This window comes from Salvia hispanica, chromosome 3 (assembly GCF_023119035.1).
Source record: "Salvia hispanica cultivar TCC Black 2014 chromosome 3, UniMelb_Shisp_WGS_1.0, whole genome shotgun sequence".
In the NCBI taxonomy this organism is placed as follows: Eukaryota; Viridiplantae; Streptophyta; class Magnoliopsida; order Lamiales; family Lamiaceae; genus Salvia; species Salvia hispanica.
This window is the reverse complement of record NC_062967.1, coordinates 5581839-5607927: the sequence shown is the minus strand read 5'-3', so window position 1 is coordinate 5607927 and position 26089 is coordinate 5581839. Positions and strand designations below refer to the sequence as shown.

The 26089-nt window shown below is 36.2% G+C and overlaps 7 protein-coding genes across 7 annotated transcripts; 3 read left to right on the top strand and 4 right to left on the bottom strand.

Annotated features, from left to right (window-relative positions):
• Positions 1 to 121: 121 nt before the first annotated feature.
• Positions 122 to 1884, bottom strand: LOC125211834. Its single transcript, XM_048111771.1, has 3 exons — positions 1553 to 1884; positions 1414 to 1468; positions 122 to 1274 (listed from the first exon to the last, which is right to left on the bottom strand). The coding sequence occupies exons 1-3, from the start codon at positions 1774 to 1776 to the stop codon at positions 291 to 293; spliced, it is 1263 nt and encodes a 420-aa protein (XP_047967728.1). The 5' UTR covers positions 1777 to 1884; the 3' UTR covers positions 122 to 290.
• A 3474-nt stretch (positions 1885 to 5358) lies between these two features.
• LOC125211825 (protein SEED AND ROOT HAIR PROTECTIVE PROTEIN-like) lies at positions 5359 to 6556 on the bottom strand. The gene is made up of 2 exons (XM_048111764.1): positions 6346 to 6556; positions 5359 to 5833 (listed from the first exon to the last, which is right to left on the bottom strand). Exons 1-2 carry the CDS (start codon positions 6545 to 6547, stop codon positions 5493 to 5495), a joined length of 543 nt encoding a protein of 180 aa, XP_047967721.1. The 5' UTR covers positions 6548 to 6556; the 3' UTR covers positions 5359 to 5492.
• A 3499-nt stretch (positions 6557 to 10055) lies between these two features.
• On the top strand, positions 10056 to 11155 carry LOC125211824 (ethylene-responsive transcription factor ERF071). Its single transcript, XM_048111763.1, has 2 exons — positions 10056 to 10346; positions 10446 to 11155. Exons 1-2 carry the CDS (start codon positions 10193 to 10195, stop codon positions 11030 to 11032), a joined length of 741 nt encoding a protein of 246 aa, XP_047967720.1. The 5' UTR covers positions 10056 to 10192; the 3' UTR covers positions 11033 to 11155.
• A 3428-nt stretch (positions 11156 to 14583) lies between these two features.
• LOC125213085 (subtilisin-like protease SBT1.5) lies at positions 14584 to 17113 on the top strand. Its single transcript, XM_048113445.1, has one exon. The coding sequence runs from the start codon at positions 14615 to 14617 to the stop codon at positions 16994 to 16996; it is 2382 nt and encodes a 793-aa protein (XP_047969402.1). The 5' UTR covers positions 14584 to 14614; the 3' UTR covers positions 16997 to 17113.
• Positions 17114 to 17462: 349 nt separating this feature from the next.
• LOC125215405 (60S ribosomal protein L44) lies at positions 17463 to 19077 on the bottom strand. Its single transcript, XM_048116811.1, has 4 exons — positions 18925 to 19077; positions 17954 to 18133; positions 17755 to 17829; positions 17463 to 17673 (listed from the first exon to the last, which is right to left on the bottom strand). Exons 1-4 carry the CDS (start codon positions 18925 to 18927, stop codon positions 17614 to 17616), a joined length of 318 nt encoding a protein of 105 aa, XP_047972768.1. The 5' UTR covers positions 18928 to 19077; the 3' UTR covers positions 17463 to 17613.
• Positions 19078 to 20766: 1689 nt separating this feature from the next.
• On the top strand, positions 20767 to 22499 carry LOC125216364 (60S ribosomal protein L19-1-like). Its single transcript, XM_048118054.1, has 5 exons — positions 20767 to 20929; positions 21526 to 21648; positions 21748 to 22061; positions 22146 to 22210; positions 22289 to 22499. Exons 1-5 carry the CDS (start codon positions 20818 to 20820, stop codon positions 22311 to 22313), a joined length of 639 nt encoding a protein of 212 aa, XP_047974011.1. The 5' UTR covers positions 20767 to 20817; the 3' UTR covers positions 22314 to 22499.
• A 703-nt stretch (positions 22500 to 23202) lies between these two features.
• Positions 23203 to 25561, bottom strand: LOC125209129 (fumarate hydratase 1, mitochondrial-like). Its single transcript, XM_048108738.1, has 9 exons — positions 25517 to 25561; positions 25122 to 25216; positions 24963 to 25029; positions 24821 to 24871; positions 24643 to 24738; positions 24174 to 24272; positions 24048 to 24077; positions 23875 to 23940; positions 23203 to 23698 (listed from the first exon to the last, which is right to left on the bottom strand). The coding sequence occupies exons 1-9, from the start codon at positions 25559 to 25561 to the stop codon at positions 23612 to 23614; spliced, it is 636 nt and encodes a 211-aa protein (XP_047964695.1). The 3' UTR covers positions 23203 to 23611.
• Positions 25562 to 26089: the final 528 nt, after the last annotated feature.

The following is a 26089-nucleotide window of genomic DNA, read 5'->3' as shown; positions in this document are numbered from 1 at the left end:
GTAGCAGCATTTAGTGTTGGGGTAGTTGTGGTTTATTCTCTTCATACATTTTAGGCTTTGTTACTTGTTAGAATATTAGATTTTTTGTATTTGTGATCTAATCACATCTTAGTCAAAGGACTCAAAACCAAACAACCTTACAACCATATACTATCACACTGTGTGTACTGTGTTTTTCATGCCAAGATTCAAAGAGAATTATTACAGCATGCCAAATTGCCAATACATTATTTCAGTGACAAACACCTCCAATCTTAGGACACCTCTAACATCTGCTATACTAAATATCATCACATATTACCCAATTTCTCAGTTTCCCCTTTTGCAGCCTTCTGGCGATTAATCAGCGAATAGCCGTAGATTTCCAGCAGGAATGCGGTGAGGAACACGACGAGGCAGAGCTTAGCAAAAGACAGATTGAAGAACCAGGAGCACCAGAGCGAAGATAGCAAAGACAGCGCCCAGACCATCATTTTCACCCTAGTCGAACTCGCTTGATCCTCCTTCACCATCCCCATCTCCATCGTGTACTTACCGATCACTGCCTCAGAATCTTCCCGAACTTTCCCTCCCACTTCGTAGCTCACGAGCTTGACTCTCTGAGACACCACAGCCGACCTCTTTGGCCATTCTGCTTGCCATAGCGCCTCCCACTTCGAAGAATCACCTCTTCTATCAACACCATAATCCATAACCACACCATCTTCCCTATCAACTTCCCCATTTGCAACTTTACTCATTGTAGCTTCACCATCTCCGTTATCAGTCAAATGATCTTCGACTTCCTCTTCATTCGCCCTCTTTGCATCATCCTCGCCTGTCTGAGAATCGGGTTGCTGCAACATATCCCCATTCTCATTCAGCTCACCATTTATCGTGGTTTCCTCCACCTCTTCTGTTGAAATCGGCTCTTCCTTATCGACGTTGAGAATGTTCACTGGTGATGGATGAAGTACAGATTTCTCCTCATTAATTTCTCCTTTAGCACTGCAAAACACAACAAATTCTTTTTCACTCACTTCCATTTCTAAATGCATATCATCAATTTCATCTCCTTCAACACCATTATCTTCTTCTCTCTCAGATGCCTCAGTAATTTCACCATCGCCATCACTTTCTCCCTCTGCACTATCATCTTCAATGTAGATTTGCTCATCTTTTGAGAGATCATCCGAAACAACTTTGTCCAATTCCCCTTTCTTCAACAGAGGAATTTCTGATGAAGGCTTGACGATTACGAAGCCATCATCAGAAATTGCATCTGCCTCTACATCCTGAAGAAATTCGTAACTTGAAATTTCCAGTATCTTAATTGATCAAATTCAATTCAAAATTAAATCATATGTATTCTTCACAAACTTGTTTGTTGCATAACCAAATTAAAATAACACAGAGAAAAACAGAGTTACTTACTTTCAAGCTGTGAGCAGAAACCTTTTCCAACTGAACATCTTCTATTCCCCCTTTCCTGCAAAAATTCATCTCCGATTTACACAAAAATCCACCAAAAACTCTTCGAAATCATAATAAAAATGAACGCAATCACACAAACCTTATGCGTTCATGCTCTTTCTCTCTCTTCTCGTCAATCTCAGGTGATGAATTCCGGCGGCGGTTATCCTTGCCGGAGCTCCATCTCTTTTGGCCGAACACAAAGGCTGCGGTAGCCAACGCGCCGCCTAACAGAACAACAACTCCAACAGCGCCGCCGCCGAGTTTTATGTCCAATTTGTGGCTCCCTCGTTGATCATCTCGAGATTTCTCGGTTTCCGCCATGTTCAATATGATGTTCCTTTCTTTGTGATCAAGCCAACAATCAGCATTAGTTGTGTGTGTGTGAGAGAGTATGTGTGCCTCCTTTTTTGTTGTTGTAATTAATGCCTAGTTTTTTCATTGATTCATAATATACGCTTTCGGAGTTGAAGCGGACGTCGCATTTTTGTTCTTTTTTTTCATTTTTTGTTACTTATTGGTCAAATTGACGTAAAACTCATAAATTTGATTAAATTTTGGCGACTTCCGATTTGGAAAATTCACCGAATAAATTATGAGGCTCACATTTGTATGATATACAAGAAATTAAAATTCATGGGATCAGGAAAATAGAAGGTGGTCGTTAGTCATAAGTGTTGCGACGATCGTTGCTGACAATGGATGACAGATGAATAAAGTGGAGAATTAGTCGTATTCAGTGGCGGAGCCAGACTTTCAACGGTGGGGGGCCCAAACTACAATTAAAATTTGTTGAGTGCGTTCAGTGCTAACGACACGAAAATAACTCAGACGTGATCATTATAAAAAGCCGCACGTTAGAAACGAATGATGAGAAAAAATTAATTGATGAATAGATTTTTAGAGCATAACACCAATTTTACTAGTAATATGATATATTTACATATTAATTACTAGATCAAAGAGTTATTCTCTATTCCAGATTTTTTATAATAAAGGATATCAAATTAAACATATTAGCATATAATATTTTAAAATTTTTATAGAATCAAAGAATTATTTTCTATTTTAAAATTATAAAAATCATTTCTTATGATTACAATTTAAAATGATTCCTACAAAATTACTTGTGAAAAAAAATCAAGAGAAATCACTAATGTGAGAAAACTATAAAATTAATATATTTAAGCATGAAATCAATTTTATTAATATTATAAATCTATTTAATATGAATATAAGAAATATAAATGAATCCAAAATAGAAAGAAATATTTAAAAATAAAAAAGCTATAGTTGGGAATCGAACTCGACACATTGCACATGAGAGGCTGACATTTACACCATCTGCGCTACCATTTCACGTTTTCAACTTGGCATACATATATATATTATATATACGAATCATCCAAATGGCTGAGGGGCTAAGGGCCCCCCGGCCCCACCGTGGCTCCGCCCCTGGTCGTACTCCCTCCGTTCCATAGTAACAGAGTTATTTTGTCATTTTGGTGAGTTGCATAGTAATAGAGTCATTTCCCTTTTTAGTAAAAGTCAACACATTTTTCCACACCTATTTTACTCTCTCTTATTCCCCTGTCCCCAATTAATTGTCACTCTTTGACCGAGCGCGAGTTTTAAGAAATGTAAAGAAAAATTAGTTGAAAAAGTGAATGGAATGTAGGACCGATTTTTTTATATTAATTTTATAATAAAATGTGAGTGAAGTGAGTTAGTGGAATGTGAGACCTTTGACAATTATTGAGGAACAGGCCGAAATGGAAAAGAGTGACAATTAATCGGGGTCGAAGTGACGAAGTGAGTACTTTTTTCTCTCTTCATCTTTCTACCTTTTTCATTTTCCACTTTATTGTCCTTCTACTTAACCCACCTAACACAATTTTTCTTAATCTACGTGCTGAAAAGAAACACCTCCGTTACTATGGAATGGAGGGAGTAGTAATTTTATTGGCCTGGTGCGATTGTATTGATGCCCACCTAATTCATGTGAATTAATACTCCCTCCGTCCCACTTAAAATGCAACATTTGAGAATCGGCACAGGATTTTATGTAGTGTTGTTTTGTGAGTTAATGAAGAGAGAGTAAAGTAAGAGAGATGAAAAAGTAGAGATAGAGTTGTTTTTATTTTAGGAAACGTTTCATTTTTAATGGGACAACCAAAAAAGAAAAACGTTTTATTTTTAATGGGACAGAATAGAAATTTTATTGGCTCGCCTGGTGTGTATTGATGTCCACCTAATTCATGTAATTGACTGCAGAGCCCATCTAATTTTGGGGACCATTGCTAAACATGTCAACAATTTTAATTTATTTAATATTAGCTGTCTATTCGATATATAGTCAAATATCAGGTACCTAAATTTATTAATTTGTTTGCGACCGCTATCATTGTTTAATAAATTTGAGTGTACTCGAACATTTCATCTTTGACTAATATACATTGATATAGAAATTAAATTACAAATATTCAAACCAAATATTGACATGACGATGTCGCGTGGCATTAATTAAAATAAAAATAAGATGGTAACATAAATGGTGATTTGTGGGACTCAGTCACAAACAATTATTACTATTCAGTATTAAATGTTTGATATGATTGTAAAACTCTTTACAATAATTACCCAAGTTCAATAGTTATTGAACGCATTTTTATTTTTATTTTGATGGACTACTGGACGTATTTTTAATTTAGAATGAATATCATCACCAAGAATACTAAAATCAAGGTGCTATACTTATTTGTCTGGTGATTAGTGATTATATTTTTTTGAGACACTTGCATCCATTAGTGAGGATTAAATGCTAAATTAAGACAACCAAAAAACAGTCTGTTCAAGCTCTTCATGATCAATTTATGTCATCGACGCATTATATTTCGAATTTTTATTAATTTCCTATAAGTTTCGTTTAGAGTTAAGGTCAAAATTGATCCTGAACATATGATCATTTTATCTTTTTGGTCCTAAACATTATCTTTTTGATTTTTTGGTCCTAAACATATGAGAATTTGATCATTTTGGTCCTCTGTTAACTTTTCCGTTAAAAACTAACGGTCAACGGATTTAAATTCGATTTTGACCAAATTTAAGTTTTAATTTTGTTTTTTAAATCCTTAATTTAAAACTCTAACTATTATTAAAAATATTCTCATTTAAGAATATTTTTAATAATAGTTAGGGTTTTTAATTGAGGATTTAAAAACAGAATTTAAACTTAAATTTGGTCAAAATCGGATTTAAATCTGTTGACCGTTAGTTTTTAACGGAAAAGTTAACGGAGGACCAAAATGATCAAATTCTCATATGTTCAAGACCAAAAAATCCAAAAGATAATGTTTAGGACCAAAAAGATAAAATGACCATATGTTCAGGACCAATTTTGACCATTACTCTTTCGTTTATAATGCAGCCTAAATGTTCAATGTAATTTACAAATTTTTCTAAAAATGAAATTTCCTAATTTACTCTCGTGATCGATATAACTCGAACCTTTGATAATTGACATATTAGTTCGAGAGGAAATATTTTACCGACTAAGTGGTGAACTAGTTATTTAGTTTTTAATGCGGGTATATATATATAAAAAAAAAATCGGCAATTGTACAGGCCATCCCATAACCCCACTTAGCTTAAGTTTTGGAGCCCAAGCAATTAAAAGAAAGAAAATATGTCAAGCCCGAAACATGACGGGCCAGGCCCAACAATTACACGCTTATAATTGGATGTGTCACAAGCATATAATGGGCCACCAAATAATGACCTTTTTTAACATGGGGATTTCTTCAAATGCAAGTATTAGGAGTTACTTTTACTTTTCTGTACTCATTTTATAGAAATAATAATAAATAATTAAAGTGGAAAAATAATAAAATAAAAGAGAGAATAATATTGAAGAGATAAAATAATAAAATTTAAAATATAATCCATAGTCATAGATTTAAGAGCCAAAATAATAGTAAAATTTAAAATAAGAAATTAAAAATGTAAGGTACAACATGAAGGTTTCTTAAGGATTATCTTCTTCAATAGTGCGAAGGTGTCTTTTGTTGAGGGGTAGAATCGTAAACAAAAGGGCCGACGGAGTACAACCTCAGTTTGCTGGAGCCGAGCGTCCGATAAGCCGATAGAGGCGCGCCGCTCAAGCCACTGCCGATGTTGGTGGCGAAAGGGCAAGCCTTGAGCTTTGAGCTGTGGAGGAAGGTTTTGCACTGCGTAATTCTGAAGCCGTCGGCTTCAAGCAGCTCGGATGAAAGCTTGGCTAGGAAGTAGCCGTTGGCGTCGGTCGGCCGGCTCAAAACCGAGAATGGAGCCGTTTCATAGCCGTCTTTATCAAGCCCTAGGCATGTAATTCTTACTACACTTCCTATAAAAGAGAATAAGAGTACTCCATGAGTTAATACAAAGATATTTTTGTTGAATATATTAATTTAATTGGTCAAACTGTTTTCAGCTAGTAATTTGAAAATTGGAGTTATAAGGTGTGCATGATTGTTGTATATGCCAATAAGAGTATAAAAACTCTGCATATATATTTTTGAAAAAATACTCCTACTTTTATCCGCCTCTGATTATTTCATTGCTCAATACTCAAATTAATGTGGGATATTAAATTTGAAACCTTTAAATTGCAGAGCCCTCCTTGAAACATTTTTAAGTGATGATAAAATTGTGAAATTGAAAATAAAAATGTTATTTTATTTGACACATAATTCTTCTATAATTCAAGCACATTTACAGCAACAACAAGAGTAAAATCATATTTTGTGTTTATAATTTTGTAAAATCACAAAAATATAAATACATATACAATATAATTTTTTCATATCAAAACATTCTTCACTTAATGAAAATAAAAAAAAGACATAAAATGTTGACCTTTGTGCGGGATGACTCCGGAAGCAGATTTGCAGTAAACGACTCCTTGCACGCTGAAAACTTCTGGAAAAAACTTATTCTTGGAATCATATGAATTCGGATTCGGGCCATACCCGTAACCGGTTGCCGAAGCTCCGACAATCACTGTCAACGGAAACAGATACAACGTTAGCAACAACGAACAGCGATTTCCCATAGCCATGTCGTTCGATTCTTCAACCCCGTTTGTTTCTTTTGATTCAAATCCACTGCTTTTTATACTCATATATATATTGTTTATTTATATACATAAATAAGTATGTCTGATGTTTACGCACGAGCACGATTATGTAATTTGCCTTACTTGCCAGCACGATATTTTCTTTTTTATGCTCTAATTAATTAGTTATAAGAGGTTTGGGATTTTTAATTGCAATAATATTATTTTGTAAGGAACTAGTCACATTTAACTTAGAGTAATTCTTATCTAACTAATCTAATCTAACTAAAATTTAATTAATTCGGAACAAATATTGGTAAACTCTATACCATTATTATAGGCCGGGGTTTAGCAAATTTATGTCTATATGACTATATTCGAATTCATAGTAAAAGTACAATTTATTTCATTGTTTCGACCGCAATTTCAAAATGACTCACCTTGGAATAGAGTGCATTCCAAGGAGTTGCACCTCGTATTACTCGTGTACATCTTGACTAAAACTTTTGCTTACGCACGAGCCTTTTAGTCTCATGAGATTGATGTGGCGGACTTTCACATAATATTAGTAGTAGAGATATATTTTTCAAAATTCATTCGTTGTAAAATTTAATTGCATATGGATATTATTTAAAACCAAAATTTGGGTTCTTGATATCTAACGGTAGTTATACTGAAGATGTGCAATCACATAGAGGTGAGAAGCCAGCACGTCCTTTGGTCCGGCCTATTCAAACTTCCTATTTTATTACTACTAGTATAATCCAATTGATATCAATATTTAGTTCGGATTACTGTCGTCCGTAATTTTGAAATCAACAATCAACATATACAGACGTTTGAATATAGTAGTAATACACAAGCCGTGACAAATGAATTTTAAATTGCACCTTTTATACTTCAAGTAAGTTTAAAATTATGTATATATTTAATTCAAAAATTATTGATACTATTGTAGCCTTGTAGCTAGGAGTATTATTCCCTCCGTTTCTTCATAGTTGAGACAAAAAATTTCAGCACGAAATTTTAAAGAAGTGTGTTAAATAAATAGATAAAAAAAGTAAGAGAAAAAAAAGATACAGTGAATAAAGTAGAGAGAGTAAAGTAAGAAAGAGAAAAAAGTTACTCCCTCCGTTCACGAAAAATAGGACACATTGTGAATGACACGGGTTTTAATGTGAATTGGTAACGTAAAAGAGAAGAGAAAAAAGTAAGAGAGAAATAGTATTGGAATGTGGATCCATATTATTAGTAAGAGAGAAAGGAGAAAAAGTAAGAGAAAAGTTGTTGAAAACTTTCCTATTTTGAATGTACTCTATTTTTTATGGACAACTAAAAATAGTAAATATGCTCTAATTTTTGTGGACGGAGGAAGAAGTACCATATATGAAAATGACTTAACTATGAAATAACTTCTCAAAATAAAAAAATGACTCAACTATGAAGGAACGAAGAGAGTATGTTACACGCGTACACAAACAATAAAATTTTTTTAACAAGGTTGAATGGTAGAATAAAATGAAAATTTAGACAGCTAGCTGACTAGATAATGATTGAAATAAATAATTTTTCTCTTCGAGTTGTTGAATCTCGTAAATTAAAATATTCACTCGCTTTAGAAATGGGATTAGAGATACAACGTGCTTACGAGGTTTTGTTTTTTTTTTTGCTTTCCATTTTGGGGATCATTGTCAAACAAATCCTGCCTTAGATCAGCTTTGAACGGATCACCTTTTTCTAATTAAATATTTACATATTCATATAATTTGGCTTATAAGATGTCAGAATTTATTTTAAAACTAAGTAGTGGAAAATGGTTTTAAATAAAACGATATTGCTTCACATCTACTTTATGTGATCGTCGTGGCTCAAATTTTCAATCTTAATTGTAGGATACAATTTAAACACTGACTAATTTTTGTTCCTCGGATGTTCTTAAAGAGGTTATCATTAAATATATAAATAATTGTTAATCTCTGTCAATTTTTTTAAATGGAGTAATAAGTTGATATTTGTAGTGATAATTACTACTCCCTCCGTCCCACATAATTTTACACAGACTTGGCACGGACTTTAAGAAATGTAATAAAAAGTGAGTTAAAAAAGTTGATGGGATGTGGATCCTACTTTTGAAGTATTGGTTTTATAATAAAATGTGAGTAGGAATGAGTTAGTGGAATATGAGGTCTACTACTAAAAATCGTAAAAGTGAAATGGGTAAAATTATGTGGGACGGAGGAAGTAGTAAATTACGTTTTCTATTATAGTTCTCGTAGTAGTACTATTTTTTATTATGGCTTAGCTGATATCAGCCATTAATTTATTTGATCTGAACTACTCCTTTATGTAGAAGAATCCAATTCGAATTGGGCGGTCCAAGAAAATGCAACCAGTCTTCTAAGGTCCAACCAAGTATCAGTGTGAGGGCAAATAATTATCGTACCGGAGAATGAACAAGAGTTGCAAATATATAAATGAGTCATTCTAACTCCATTAGTACGAGGCTTTTTGGGAAGTACCTCAAGAACAAAACTGTGAGGGTTTTTGCCTAAAGCGGACAATATCATACTAATGTAGAGTTCGGGTGTGCGCCACCGAGACCCAACAGTAGTTCAGGGCTGGGCCTGTGTGGCTCGGGGTTCGGTGATTGCGCTTGCAAGTTCTCCAATGTCTCTGCGTGATCTCGACCAAGACATGTGGTGGTCTTGGTTTGATGGGAGGATTGTGAGGGCAAACAATTCCTACATTGGAGAATGAACAAGAGTTGCAAGTGTATAAATGGGTTGTGATGGTCTTGGTTTGAGGGGAGGATTGTGAGGGCAAACAATTCCTACGTTGGAGAATGAACAAGAGTTGCAAGTGTATAAATGAGCTACCCCAACTCCATTAGTATAAGGCCTTTTTGGGAGTACCCCAAGAGCAAAACCGTGAGAGCTTTTGCCTAAAGCGGACAATATCATACTAATGTGGAGTTCGGGTGTGCGATACTGAGACCCAACAATCAGTATTTTACAGCTAATCGAGAGGATTTAAAGCATGTGAAAAAAAATACAAAGTCAGTTGTTTATTTCATAATTAATTCATATGTATATAAATAACGGCACTGTACTATAAATATAAAATAATATTGCAATACTCTTCGTTTACGACTAAAAACCCAACTTTTGTATTTATTTCTGTTAAGAGACACTGCATTTTCATTAAATTATTTACTATACACAGTGAATGGAAAATAAACATCTTACTAGTATTAATTTAGTTGTGTTTCATCATCTTGTAATTCGTGAATGTATTAGCAAACCTTCACTGTGTAGAATTAGATTGCCGTAACAATTTTCATGCTGAAAATTAAATAAAAAAACGTTTTGGAATGGGGAGATTAAATTTATAAGTTTAGAAAAATGTAATTATTCCATTATGTATTACTGCTACAGTATTAGGCTATTAGGTAGAGCACCGCGAAACAGAGATCCCAGTGCTACTATATATAACGATGAAACCTCGTCTGTTTCACTCATAATTTGAAAACGCCAACTCGCAAGCTTAAAGCCTTAAACAACCACCACAAACATTCTAACCCTCATTTCTCCATCTTCTTCTCACTTTTCTCTCCAAATAACTTATTTTTTCCTACGCTTTTCACCTAAAATGTGTGGCGGTTCAATCCTCGCCGGACTTATTCCCAGCCGCCGCGTCTCCTGCGCCGACGTCCTCCCCTCCGCCTCCGACTTCTGGCCCGCTGCTTTCACCTATTCTGACCACAACCACACTCCTCTTCTCAAAAGATCCAGATCCTCTGCAGGTAATCTGACTCCATGAATTTATTATTCATCCATCTCCCAATTCCTAATTCATTTTCATCGATTCAATTTCTGATTTCCGGAGATCTAAATCTACGTAGGCGATGCTCCGGACAAGAACAGGAAGCAGAGGAAAAATCTGTACAGAGGAATACGGCAGCGGCCATGGGGGAAATGGGCGGCGGAGATTCGCGATCCGCGGAAAGGCGTCCGCGTTTGGTTGGGGACGTACAACACTGCTGAAGAAGCTGCCCGCGCCTACGACAGAGAAGCGCGCAAAATCAGAGGCAAAAAAGCCAAAGTCAATTTCCCAAACGAGGACGATCATTATAGCTGCAACTACGATCGTAACCCTAGAAAACTTATCGATTTCGAGCATCACGCCGAATTCAATCAAATTGGATTGGGGAATTGCGACGATGTGGAATTATTGAATAATTCCGCCGAATCGAAGCCTGAGGTGGACGGGATTGGCAGCAAAAATGCGGCGATTGAACCTGCGGCGGAGGAGGAGACGGAGGATGAAGTGCAGAAGCTGTCGGAGGAGCTGATGGCGTACGAGAACTACATGAAGTTCTATCAGATTCCGTATTACGACGGTCAGTCGGCGCCGCCGCCACCTCCTGGTAATCCGCCGCCGGATACGGTGGAGCTGTGGAGCTTCGATGAAGTTTCCGGTGAACTCTAGCGGAGACGAGGAGTGTTAGTAGTTTGTGTTAATTGTATATTTTTGTTGTTAATTATTGATTAATCATGGATTATTCGTTGTAATTGCTAATTTTGTAATTTATTGTAGTACTAATTTTTATTATTTTGAATAAATTTTCGAATGCGTATTCCGCAAAAGTCCAAAGTAGAATCGAATGCCAAGGAGTTTGACAATTTTAATCTTAGATAAATTTATTGATTAATCATTTAGCGATAATGCCTTTTGAAAATTTGTACAAATGTTCTGGTAAATGGAAACGTCGAATAGACTATGAAGATAATTTTATTTTATTTAGTGGTACCACTAAAAAAGATAGGCGGCTTTGAAAACACTAGGACTTGGAATAATCTTGTTTTTTTTAATTAAGATATCCAGTCTCCAGATGAGTATGATTAAAATAATAGAGTAACTTTATATGTAATGGTTGGAAACTTTATTTTTCTTTTGAATCCTCCAAATACATGTTTTATGGAGTACATGTTAGATTTAATTAACGCACAACACTAATGATCATCAAAATTAATACTTCCTTCCTTCCACATAATTAATTAAGTCATTTTTATATTTGTAGATGTTGCAATAGGAATATAAGTGAGTCATTTCTATTTTTAAGATAAAAAATATTAATTTCCTTATTTTATTTTATTTTATTTTATGTTATTCACCATTACTTAACATACTATTCCTAAATTATGTGTCGAAAAGAAATATCTCAACTAATAACAAATAACTAATGGTATATAACCATTTAGGGTATTAGTTTGATTCCTAAAATTATAAATTTTGGCTGGAACTCGATTATTGTCGACTATATAAATGGCGTCGATTACATCCAAAAAATTTTCTTGAATGAATTCGGATTAACTTAAAAATATTCTTGTACTAATAACTAATCATTTATGAATAGTTAATTAAGTATGTCTGTCTGTATGTGCATAAAACTAGTGTGGCTGATACCAGTGGGCGCTGCAGGTATTTTACTGCCTTCATCGCATTTCGTCAAAATGCGGTGGCCGCCCACTGCTTTGCCAATTGCCACCCACCCTCAAAAACTAAGGAAAACAATAGTAGTACTAGTACTACTAGTAGAATTTTTTAATTATAGACTGCTCTTATTTATTTACAGTAAATTTCTTTTCTTACTAGTACTCTCTTCTTCCCATTTCCCATTTAAAAGATGATATATAGTATTTTTTTTCTAGTTTTTCTTAAATATGGTGACTCATTTTTATTTTTGTAAACTTTTTCTTTCTAATTAATATATCTAATCACTTCGTCTCACTCTTATTAAAATATTCTTCTTTATTTTTCAATCTATTTTAATACTTACATCTAATCTCTCTCTTTCCAATTAATCCTTTTAAACAATAACTCTTGAAATTCCGCATCACCAAAACAATATACTCCTTCCGTTTCTTCATAGTTGAGTCATTTTTTCATTTCGGGAAGTTTCTCCATAGTTAAGTCATTTCCATATATAGGGAGTAACTTTTTTCTCTCTCATACTTTATTTTCTCTACTTTATTCACTTTATACACCCTCCGTTCTATAGTAATGGAGGCAAAACTTTTCGGTACGCAGATTAAGAAAAATTGTGTTAAGTGAATTAAGTAAAGAGAGAATAAAGTGGAAAATGAAAAAGGTAGATGTGGAAAAATGTGTTGACTTTTACTAAAAAGGAAAATGACTATATTACTATGAAACGGACGAAAATGGAAAAACGCCTCTATTACTATGGAACGGAGGGAGTACTTTATTCTCGCTACATTTTCCTCTCTCTTAATTTTTTTATCTATTTATTTTACACACCCAACATTCATTTCTAAAACTTCGTGTCGAAAAATTCCGCCTAAACTATAAAAAAACAGAGGGAGTATCATCTTAGCCAGTGAGTACTTCGAGTTTTTTATTCTAAGTTTTTGCTTCTGCTTATACTAAAATTAGCACAGTAAAAAAACCACATACGGATTATTGATTTATTCATTATGGATTCAGATTGCTTCACCGACAACCTTTTATGCAGAGCGTATGCATGTAGCTATTGTCACATTTCCCAAATAAAAAATCCAAAAATAGTAGTAGTTGTAGTAGAGTACGTAATTTCATTTCATAAAATTGTAGTACACCGTAGTATACGTACTTAGTAGCATTTCGACCATAACCAATCCAAATCATCTCGGATTTTTGGCCCAATAAGCCCGGATTTTGTGAGGCTTATTCAATTGCATTGTTCTAGTATAAATCTTAAAACTAATTTCGTTTTATCGTTGGTGTTAATTTTTGCTTAATTACAAAAATCGCAAATAGCGTTGGGCTTATTGATCTCCAACTGAAGTTAAGGTTTATTAATTCCTAATAACAGTTTGGTGACCTCCAATTAAATTTATTAAGCCCTAATTAGTTAAACAATAATTACTAATTAATTAATTAATTAATTTTATAATTGTTTGAGTGGTCCTCACTCCTCAATGAGAAGTATTTAAATTTTCTCCTTTGATGTACTCGTATCTTAACAGATTCTTCATTGTGACAATTAATGAGAATTAATTGAATTTTCTCCTTTTCTATTTACTATCATAACTGAATTTGTTTTTAATCACTTTTGAGAAAATAATATCTTAACAGATTTGATAAGGAGCAAGATATCAAAATTGTTTTAATTTTAAGATGGCAAATGACTAATGAGGGTTGCGTGACCTGTTAACGTAGTGTAGCTGCATCTACACTCTTACTAATATGCGTGTATCAATCTCTATTTGCTACACAATTTACATACACATAGCAAACCGCCATAAATGATCAAATTTAGCGGAATTGGATCTTTTTGCGTGATATAATGTTTTTTACAAATAATACATTCATAAATGAAGAACACGTTATCCTACAAAAATGAAAGTATCAGTCTCATATCAAAGTCGAGCTATAAAACTAACCCAAAATTTTTAAAAAAATGATCATTATTGATGTTATAAGTTTAAGAATTAATTAAAATGAAAGTTTAATCTGTATATATTTTGTAACTTTAAATGAATGAATAAAAAGAACTACTACTAATCAATTTGATATTTTAAGTAAATTGTAAAATTAATGACAATAATTTATACTCCTATGTAAATTAAAATTATTAAAATAATGCTAGATGTAAATTAAACAAGCTAATGTTCCAAACTGATGCTCACATGATTTATTTTTTTTTCTTTTTTCTTTTCTCACAATTTGATGCTCACATGAAATTAACACTTCCATGTATGTTAAAAACAGTACTAGTACTAAAAGATTGCATGATTTGTAAGCAAGAAAGTGCATTTGCATCACTTTCCCTACTCGAAAAAGGAAATAACACTTGAGTTTCGCCACCTTCGCATGGCGTAAAATAGGCATCGCATGCAATTCTCGCACTTCTATTTTTAGCCATTTTCTGGGATTTTCAACGTTTCATACACCTCTTTAACAACTTCGTTTCATCATTTTTGTCTCTACTCCCATAATTTTCTTATAAATACGATGTTGCAAATCGATGACTCATCCAATTAAATTCCGACGAACTCTCACTGAATCCAAATGCGTCGTTTTTGGTGTCTCCTCTTCCTATCCCCTCTCCTATTTGCCGCCGTTTCCGGTGAATTCGATGATGATGAAGGCGAAGTCGCGCAAACATTCATTGTTAGAGTCGAGAATGAGTTGAAACCCTCAGCTTTCTCCGATGTAGAACATTGGTACAAATCCACTCTTCGTAGCCTAGATTCAAACCCTAGCTCCGATTCCGAAGAAATCGGAAAATCTACTGAATTTCTTCATATTTACCAAACTGTTTTCCATGGATTCTCCGTGAAATTAACTCCAAAATTAGCTCAACAGCTCAGAAATCGGCCGGAAATCATCGCCATCTTCCCCGATCGCGTGCGGCAGCTGCAAACGACACGCTCGCCGCGATTCCTAGGCCTATCCAACACCAATCCCGGCGGTTTGCTCACGGAATCCGACTCCGGCGCCAATGTTGTTATCGGAGTCCTCGACACCGGAATTTGGCCGGAGCACCGTAGCTTCCACGACGAAGGCCTCGGCCCGATACCTTCCAATTGGAGAGGCGAGTGCGTCGAAGGAGACAATTTCACAAAAAATCATTGCAACCGGAAGATCATCGGCGCTCGGTACTTCTCCGACGGCTACGAGGCGCGGAGGGGGAAGATTAATTCATCGGAAGAATTGAAATCGGCTAGGGATACGAACGGCCACGGCACACACACGGCATCGACCGCCGCCGGAAGAGCCGTCGGAAACGCCTCTCTCTTCGGCTACGCCGCCGGCGTCGCCGTCGGGATGGCGCCGAAGGCGCGGATCGCGGTGTATAAGATCTGTTGGCAGTACGGATGCATGGATTCGGATATCCTCGCGGCGTTCGACCAGGCGGCGAGGGACGGCGTGAATGTGATCTCCATCTCCGTCGGCGGCGGCGTCGTGCCCTACTACCTAGATCCGATGGCGATCGGCGCGTTTGGAGCTATGGAGAAGGGGATTTTGGTTTCCGCCGCCGCGGGTAACGACGGCCCTACTAAACTCACCGTCAGTAACGTTTCCCCGTGGATGATGACCGTTGGCGCTAGCACGATTGATAGGACTTTCCCCGCTGATCTCGTCCTCGGGAATGGGCGGGTGATCACAGGCATGTCACTCTATAGTGGCCCTACCCTCCCCAAAAAGACCTTTTTGCCCTTGATTTACGCCGGAAATGCTTCAGTCGGTGGAGACGCCACGAAACGCGCCGGGAGTTTCTCCTCTGCCACTTGCCTCGACGGATCCCTCGATGAGAACGCCGTGCGCGGGAAGATCGTGGTGTGCGATCGCGGCGGCAATTCTCGGGTGGCGAAGGGCGCCGTCGTGAGAAAAGCCGGCGGTGCTGGTGTGGTGGTGGCGAATGTTGCGCCGATCGGGGAAGGCCTCATCGCCGACCCGCTCGTGTTGCCCGGCCTCGCCGTGACGGAATCCGCGGGAAAATCAATCCGCGATTACATAAACTCGAGCCCTAACCCTAGGGCGACGATAGTGTTTCGCGGCACAAAATTGGGGGTGAGGCCGGCGCCGGTGGTGGCGTCGTTCTCAGCTAGGGGTCCGAACATCGATTCCCCGTACATCCTCAAACCAGACGTGATCGCGCCGGGAGTCAACATCCTGGCGGCGTGGCCGGCCGGATCGTCGCCGACCGAGCTCGGCGACGATCCGCGGCGGACCGAATTCAACGTGGAGTCGGGGACGTCGATGTCCTGCCCGCACGCCTCCGGCGTGGCGGCGCTGCTCAAAGGCGCACACGCCGACTGGTCGCCGGCGATGATCCGGTCGGCGATGATGACGACGGCGTACAGCCGGTACAGAGACGGCAAGCCGCTGCTGGATGAGCAATCGTATAATACCTCCACTGTGTGGGATATCGGCGCCGGACACGTGGACCCACAGAGAGCCGTTGATCCCGGCCTCGTGTATGATCTGACGGTTGCTGATTATTTGAACTTTCTATGTGCGTCGAATTTCAGTGGTGGTGAAATAAGGCGAATTTATCGAAAGAGATTTAGCTGTGGTAGAAAACAGCTGAAGCCGTGGGATGTAAATTATCCGGCGATTGTGGTTCAGTTTGAGGCGTTGACGGGCGGTGATCTTGAGGTTGTGGTTACTAGAACGGTGACGCATGTTGGCGACCGGCCGACGAGGTTTGTGGCGGCGGTGACGAGTCCGAGAGGAGTGAGTGTGACGGTGACGCCAGCGGTGATGAGGTTTAGAGCGAAGGGTGAGAAGAGGAGCTATAGGGTGAGGATAAAGGCCGAGAAGATGGCGTTGAGGCCGGGGACTGCTTTGTGGGAGGAGGGGAAGTTGGTGTGGTCGGACGGAAGGAGGCAGGTGTCGTCGCCGCTGGTGGTCATGTGGAGTCGTTTGTTTGACCGCCGCGGATGAGCAGTTTCTTCAAGTTGAATGGTGACTTGTGTGTTACTGCTAACTTTATGAAAGTATTATTAACAGTGAATACAGATGATTTAAAGTGAATGATTGAAATAGTTGGAATTGAGTAAATGTCATTGAGTTAACGAGCAAATGAGATTTGTCAAGAACTTAAAAGCAAGTGTAACCTCTACTGCTCTAATATTTACGTTGATAGAGTAACTTTAACATGCTTCATGAAAAATAAGTATTGAATAACATAACAAGCGTGAGGAAATGGATAATTAGATAGTAGTAGTAGTGCATTTATTTATTATTCGAACCATGAGGTATTCAGGCAAGCATAATTGGGCTATTGGCGAGCTAATTAGTTCAGTTTTAATCAATTGATATATAAAAGAAAGTTGTGAATGTCGAGTGAAACAAAAGCAAATTACACAAAATTCGTAGTATAATATTTTACTGATCAATGACCAAGTAGTAACTAGCGAAAACTGCTTTAATTATGCATAACACTAGTGTTCGAAACAAAACTTACAACCAAGTCTCATATAATCAAATGCTTAGCTAAATCCAAAATATACTTAGAAAAAAGGAACCCAATATAAAAAAGGCAGCAAGCAATAATATACTTAGAAAAGAGAGGTTCCTTTGCCCTTCTTATCTCCTCCTATTTCAAAGTGTTTGCACCTCTGCAACAAACGGGAAAAAGTTTTAAGCATAATAGATATGTGAGAGCAGGCATTGAGAAAATGCAAGAACAAGACACCAACCTTAATAGGGTGCTGGGAAACATGTTTGCAGCCCTGGCATTGCAACCTTAGCACAATCTTCTTCGTTGTTTTCGCCTAACCAGAATCCAAGATTGACTTTTGAATTAGTTTGTATGAAAAATGTAACAGTTCAAGCTTCAATGACAATCATTAATCCATAGCAAAGTTGGCAATTGCCAACTCAGTACATTGTGCTTACCTTCTTGTGGAAAACGGGCTTTGTCTGTCCACCATAGCCAGACTGCTTGCGGTCGTAACGACGCTTACCCTGAGCAGCTAAACTATCCTTTCCCTTCTTGTACTGGGTAACCTTGTGCAAGGTGTGCTTCTTGCACTCCTTTGATTTACAGTAAGTCTTCTTTGTCTTTGGAACATTCACCTGCCAACATGAACCAAGAAATTAATTTTGAATCTAGAAGTAGAAAAACTGCAGCCAAGATCCATGTTACACATTTCATGATTTCATCTAATACTCCAAATTGATTTCCAACCCCCCCAAATTAAGATCAATACCACGAAACACACCCTCCATAATCAGGCATACTGACCAAATTTCCAAAAAAATGCTTCATATCCACTTGGAGAACTCACTGCATTGTAATTAACCAATGATTCTAACTTGTTTTAATACAATTTTTCTACTCCAAAACAATATCCCACTCCCACCCAACAAATTATTCCAATGCAAGACAATCAAATACCAGTTCGTTTGAGTAAATATCCAAAATTTGAAGAAATGTAAATATCCATATATGGAACTCACCATACTGTAATAACCTTCAAATCTAACTCGTTGAAACATAAATTTTTGGTCATTAGAGTAAAACAATATTGGTTCAAGCAAAAACACATGCTACCAGGGTGAAAACAGATATAGCAACTGAAATTGCACTATCATATCACAGTTTCAATTGTCATTACAAACAAATTCTCAGTGGACTGCTTTAGTTTATCGGATACAACCAGATTGGGAAAATCTACCACATTAATAGTTTAAACAGATCTCAAATTATTTACTTAGAACAAATATGGATTCGTGTATCAGAAAAAATAAGCATATATGAATCCACACAGCTCAATTTTCGGTTCAGATTTCCTGCCTTTACTTTACAATCAAAACTTGACAGTTTGTAACACGAAGAATTAAAGCGAATTAGAGAGAGATAATACCATTGCAAGTGGAGGCAGGTAGATACACTGGAAATTGAATCGGTTTTCTGCAAAAATAGCGTAGTGTAACCCTAATTTCGCAATATGCCGAAGGGATAGGTTTGCAAATGCAGGTGAAAGCCTCACTGGGCCGGCATTTGAATTTGGGCCCTATAACGGGCCAGATGGCTGAGCCTCGTCTAATTGTTCAATCGATTTCTGAATTACAGAAAATGTGTTACTCCATAATATACTACTACTAATAACTTTTTTGAAAAAATACATTACAATTTATGTAACGCTATAGTATTTTGTTATTCACGATGATTGATTCCTATAACTATTTATATCTTTTTACTAGTAGTATGTTTCACAAAGTTTTCTATTTTTATTTTTTGAAAAGTTTTCTCTCTCTTACTATGGATGTAGTATATCTCTTCTGTTGCCAACAATATTTCATTCTCTTTGTTTTTCTAATTGTCTCCTATTTTTTATGTTAATTTTGTATTAAAACACGTGTCATCCCTAAATGCTCTATTTTAAGCTTTCGGATCGAGTATTTTTAAGTTGCTGGGCATGGGTATGGATTTTTTATATTTCCAAAGTATTTTATAGTATAAAATGTTACATATGTTATGTAACTTTAAATTATCGTTATGTTTTATTAATCATGTTCATATATTAGTAACATAGATAGCATGATGCCCATGATTACAACATTGTCATAATCTTTTTTATAGTATGGAGTCCTAAAGTGTGGTATGTAAGTATAGGGAATTTGTATATATAGAATACTATAAAAAATTTATGCTAGTTTTTTTTTTTTAAATCGTAATCTCAATTATAAAGGTGCAATTTTATGTTGAAGACGTAATAATCAATTCACCGTACTTTAAGTAAGAATCCACAGCGCCTTCTCCACATTTTTATTTGATAGAGTTAGGATAGTTATAAAATGCAAACTTATATATTATACAAACTCAAAATTTCTCAACACAGCTTTAACACTGGTTCAATACAATATCACACAGTGTAAAATTTTAAAATTTTAATGTACACAATATCAACACAGCATCAATCATTGATTACCCGTTGAAATTCGGTTGACATTTTCTTGATGATGTTTTTTATGATCTGTGGACATTTTTCAATGGTCCAGATCATAATTTTGAATTTGTACAATATTTAGAGTTTTCATTCGATCACATTCTTATAGAGTTACTGTTGCAAAATAGACATGCAAATAATTATATTATGGTGGATTTCATGGACCAACGGTGGGGTTGGTCAACCCCACCCGACTCGGCGTGGGTCCATTTATACATTTGTGGAGAAAGAATAATCAAATTCAGAAACTTGTGGTGAAGGATATTTTAATCTAAAAAAAAATTACTACCATAATAAAATTAAAATTTAAGAGTTATGTAAAATTCAAAGTCTAGATTTTTTATAATGGTTTTTTTTCCCTAAAACCATAAATGTGCAAACTTTAAAATTCATGGATTATTTATGTAGTACTAGTTTATTTTAAAATATAAGTAATATTTGTTTAAAGTGCATTTTTCAAAATATAAAATATAGAAGTTATGAAGTACTAGTATATATAAATAAAATATAGAAGTACATTTATCACTACCCATATACTACTACTTTCAAAATCACAATTGAAACCACAATTGCATATGATATGATTATTTCTAACATTTTTTTATAATCAAATACTTGTATTCCAAGTATGATAAAAATAAAAAATTCATATAACACAGAAATCCTTGGGCTCCAAGTATATTTAAAAGTCCATATAAGAATGAAAAGCCCATGTAAAACCCTAGGGCAACAAGCGTATAAAATCTTATCATCAGCGCCACTCTTTTCATTTGCCATCTGCACACACATCACCGGCGAAACACAGACATGGTGACGCTAAAGCTGCAGAAGCGGCTCGCCTCCAGCGTATTGAAGTGCGGCAAGGGCAAGGTTTGGCTCGATCCTAATGAAGTCAACGAAATCTCCATGGCCAACTCCCGTACGTTTTTTACCCTTTTCAGAGCTATGTTATCGTTCTAGAGTTTTACGGAGTCGTACTCTGAGATCTGATTTGTTTTGATTCTGCTTTCAATTATTCATTGTGTTATCTTAGGTTTTATTCCTTCGTTGTTGAACGATTTTGGATTTAGATGAGCTATTTTGTTTTTGTGACTTGAGTATTAGATGCATCTGAGCTCAGGGAGATTACATGGTGATAGTTTTAGCATTTGGTTATAAATTAGGTGATGAATTACCCCGGAATTACTCAAAGGAACATAAATTTCAGTTAAATTAGGTTATAGTTGTAGTTTAGATGACAATTTTTTAGTAGAGGTTCGGCTTGGCTCTGCAATTTGCACGATTTTGAATATCTAACAAATTCTTACAGCTGTTATGTTATTATACTATTGTTCATAAAACCAAAGCAAAGAATGCTTATTGTAAAATGTAGCTGTGGAATAGATAAATGAAACTCAAATTATAAGGTTATGGATAGTTTTCTGAAGTAGTTTGAGCTATGGAGTGATTATTGCCTATTTTGTTGGGGAATATGCCATTGTTGTATTTATAGTATGGATTCTCCCTTGATTGCAGGTCAAAATATCAGGAAGTTGGTCAAGGATGGTTTCATTATCAGGAAGCCTACTAAGATTCACTCACGTTCCCGTGCACGCCGCATGAAGGAGGCTAAGAGAAAGGGACGTCACTCTGGATATGGTATTGTTTTCTGATTATCTACGACTGATAGTTATGCTTCAATTTACCCTCTTTATTTGTTTATTTACTGGAGTATTTCTTATCTTTGAATTATTTCAGGTAAGCGTAAGGGTACCAGGGAAGCTAGGTTGCCCACTAAGATTCTGTGGATGCGGAGGATGAGAGTGTTGAGACGTCTTCTCCGCAAGTATCGCGAGGCGAAGAAGATTGACAAACACATGTACCATGACATGTACATGAGGGTCAAGGGTAATGTGTTCAAGAACAAACGTGTGTTGATGGAGAGCATTCACAAGTCCAAGGCTGAGAAGGCCAGGGAGAAGACCCTGTCCGACCAGTTTGAGGCCAAGAGAGCAAAGAACAAGGCTAGCAGGGAAAGGAAGTTTGCTAGGAGAGAAGAACGACTTGCTCAGGTTTATCTTCTGTTACTATTGACTGAAAATGATATGCTCTATACTTGTTGTTTACTTAATTTGATTATTTTGTAACCAACATAGGGACCTGGAGAGAAGGTAGCGCCACCCACAGCTGCTGCTCCTGCACCGACAGCTCAGCCAGCACAGTAAGTGTATTTCAATTGCTGCACAAATTCTGGGTTCGATTTGAAAAGCTCTCTGATATATGTTACATGTGGTTTCAGGGCTACTAAGAAAACAAAGAAGTGAAATCCTTGACGACTAGCTTTCGATACTGGAGCCTTGGCATTGTGGCTATTGTTTTGCTAGGATTTTACCCCAACTTTTTTGATCTCTTGCTTTTGAGTTGTCTTCATCTTATAACTATGTTGTTTAGTGAAAGGAGTATTGACATATGTTTCCATACTTTGATTTATACTATTGTTTTTCTTTTTAGTTTGTGTGCCTATGTTTTATGTTTCCATAAGTTGATTTATTTTTTGTTTTCTTATTTGTTCCTGTGATAATGTCGTTGGTGGTTTGTCATAAATCTTCATAGCTGTTGTCTTGATTTTGATTTTGTGTTTTGAATATGTTGGTGCATTATTCTTATTTCCAATCTCGGTTACATTTCAAACTTTTATTAGTTCCGAAAACAAACTTGCTAACTTCTTGCTGAATTGAATATCTAGAATATAATTTAACTAACGAGTTATTACTCCACTGAAAAATAGCTATCTTCCATTGGCTTTAGCATCCTCAACTTATAATGAATGGAATAAGTGTGGGATGTAATGTAGATTGAATTCCTTTGCATATTCTTTTCATTCTCTTTCATTTCATTAAATTAGCATTCCATTCCAATATAAACTTTGCATACTTCCTTTGTTTTTTAAAAATATATTAACTTTTGAAATGGTAAGAATGTTAAAACATAAATGGTAAAATAAAAGAAAAAAAATGAGTAAGGTAAGGGAAAGGGAGAGACAAATAAGCAAAATAATAAAGAAAAAGACAATAGGTAAAATAAGAGAGGAAGAAAAAAAATATGGAAATAATGTGAGTAAATTGTGGGATAGAAAATTTAGAAAGTCTATTTTTAAAAGACAGATCAAAACAAAAACCACTTCTATTTTTTAGGCACACAAAGGAGGTATTATTGAACTTGAAAAAGAAATTTCAATCTTGGACTGCAACAAAATTTACAAACTAAATAGATCCAACTATCCAAGTGCCAAGAGTTATCAAGAGTTGGCGTAAATCACTATTGACTTATCATTTATTCATCAGGAAAACAGCATCTGAAAACTTCTAAAACTGCAACTAAGCGTAGTTTTCACATTGTAGAATTGTTGTAGTACTTATTTTAGGCATCTCCGCCACAAATGAGGAGGCTTTCTCAACACGCATGGTTCCGAAAATCCAAAGAGAACACAGGTTATGTGAACCCGCGAATTAGGAAAGACGAGAAAACCTCAAAAATATTAGCCTCTCTAGGCGTTACTACACTTCAACCACCCTAACATTATCAGGATCTCCTTTGGAGAATATCTATGTTGCTCAATGATTTAGTCGGATGGGCCAATCATCTTCTCAGGAACCACTAGGGTATCAAATTCTTCTGAAGTAAGTACCCCGAGTTTCAATGCAGCTTCCTGTACAGGGAAAATCTCATTTTGAGTATATCATGGTTCTCGAATTTATGTTGTTAATAATGCCACCAGAGCTAAGATTGAAAAAAAGGTCATAATATATCAAGATAGCGTTGTCTTTTTCTATTCTTTTTTTCATTTATTTGGGATAGATGATGCTAACAGTGAGAGTCTCTGACCTTTAAAGTACTTCCCTCTTTGTGAGCTGTCTTGGCAACCAATGCAGCATTATCGTAGCCAATTTTCTGGAATAAATAGCAGGATTCAGTAATGAGAAGGGTATTCCAGCAGTGGGTATACATGGATAACAGCTGAAATAGTTCAATCATAGTAACTCATAAGGAAAACTTACCGGATTCAAAGAAGTGACAAGCATGAGGGACTGCAATATCATAAAAACACCACATCACTGTTAGACAAGGATGGTTCGAATTTTCAAATAGTATTGATAGTGTATTCAAACAAGATAGAGACTCACCTCATGCAACAACTTATGAATTCTGTCTCTATTGGCTTGGATTCCCCGGACACAGTTCTTTTCAAAGGAAGCAGAGGCATCCCCAAGCAATCTCACCGACTAACCAACAAATGAAAATATAGGGTAAGATTATTCTCCCAAAGCAGCAATATTTTGGAGTATGTCTATTGTATTCAGGCATCCAGACTCAAATATAAACATAGCTCAAACTCTAATAAAAATTGGCAGCAAGTCGAAAAAGGTTGAGAATGGTTTTTAATAAAAAATAGAGCATAGGCAATACGAAAAAATGTAATGGGTGATATAAAATTTTGGGAGTAAGCAATATGTCCATTTGCTTGCATAGTTGGGCTATCTATTATTACCATTAGCTAGGGAAAGAAAGAACTTAGGTTTGGAGCAACAATCATGTAGTTCCGCTAAACCTAAATGACAGGCTATGAATGACTGGATTGATAGTGAAACATACGTGCAACAAGTTGCTGGCCATGACAGGCTTAAATACGTTCAATTCAAAATGGCCATTGGATCCCCCCACTGTAATTGCCACATGATTGCCCATAACCTGGAAAAAGAAAACGGAGCATTAGTAAAGCATCTTAGTGGAAAATTACTTACTTCTACATCCTCATTTTAGATATTATTACCTGAGCACAAACCATTGTAAGGGCCTCACACTGCGTAGGGTTCACCTTCCCCTGAAATGTAAGATGGTTTGAGTAGCACACAGTCAATGGTAGTGAAAAGATAATAAGCCTTCATGTTTCCATAAATAAGAAAACACATTACCGGCATTATACTGCTGCCAGGTTCATTTTCAGGAAGTATGAGTTCTCCTAGACCACAACGTGGACCACTGCATATATAATGCATAATGTGAGAACTGTACTTAAAACATAAAAGCAACAAATTAAAAGTATAGGATAAACATCCTGAGATCTCCATTACCTTCCTAAGAAACGTATGTCATTTGCTATCTTCATGAGAGAAGTAGCAACTGTATTTAGTGAACCACTTGATTCAACAAAAGCATCATGTGCAGCCTATCAAAATGAGCATGGAAAGGAAAATTTCTAGACTGATTAGTTCTTAGCAATGAAGCTATGCTGAAACAATTAAACTCACGTAAGGCCGATGAATAGCATCTGAAGCTCGCTCTCAAGTACGACGCCTTGGACGATGCCCGACGGCTGGATGCCAGTATCGACATTGCCGGAGTCAAAATTCCGCTGCCGAGAAAAGTAGCTGCTCTCGCAGATCGCCGCCGCGACAAAAAAATAGAAATTAGGTGAAAATTCAGAACGGAATCAATCGAGCGTAGTTTGATTTCCAGATTTGTTTACTGGTTCCCGGTTGGCACGCGCATCTATGCGCAGTCTACAGCCCATTTCTAATGGGCCCATCTCACGAGTATAATTTGGGCCGAGTTCAAATACTAGAAACGTGATTGTAATTGAGTCCAATTTTTGTAAGATAGTCATCTAACTATTTAAAATGATACTAATAAAAACAGTGAAATGTGTACTATTTTATTTATATAAGTCCAACCCAATTATTAAAAGGGATATTAATTAGGCTCTAAAATTATGAAATTTAGCAAAGTCGTGATATTTTTCATAAATTTTAAAATTGATTTAAATTATTAGCAACTTTTACATTCTGTTTGTTACTCCATGCTAGGTTAATCATAATTTTCGACTAAAAGGACGTGCTTTTTTTTATCCTACTTAATGTATTCAATCAACGTGGTTTTTTATTCTACTTGTCACAAAATTAAAAGTGGTTTAAATATTATAAATGTTTTACGGTTGCCCGTGTGGAATAAGTTTTGGCTAAAAAATACTCCCTCCGTCCCACGTTACTTGAGGCGTTTCTTTTCGGCACGAGATTTAAGAAAATTGTGTTATTGAGTTAAT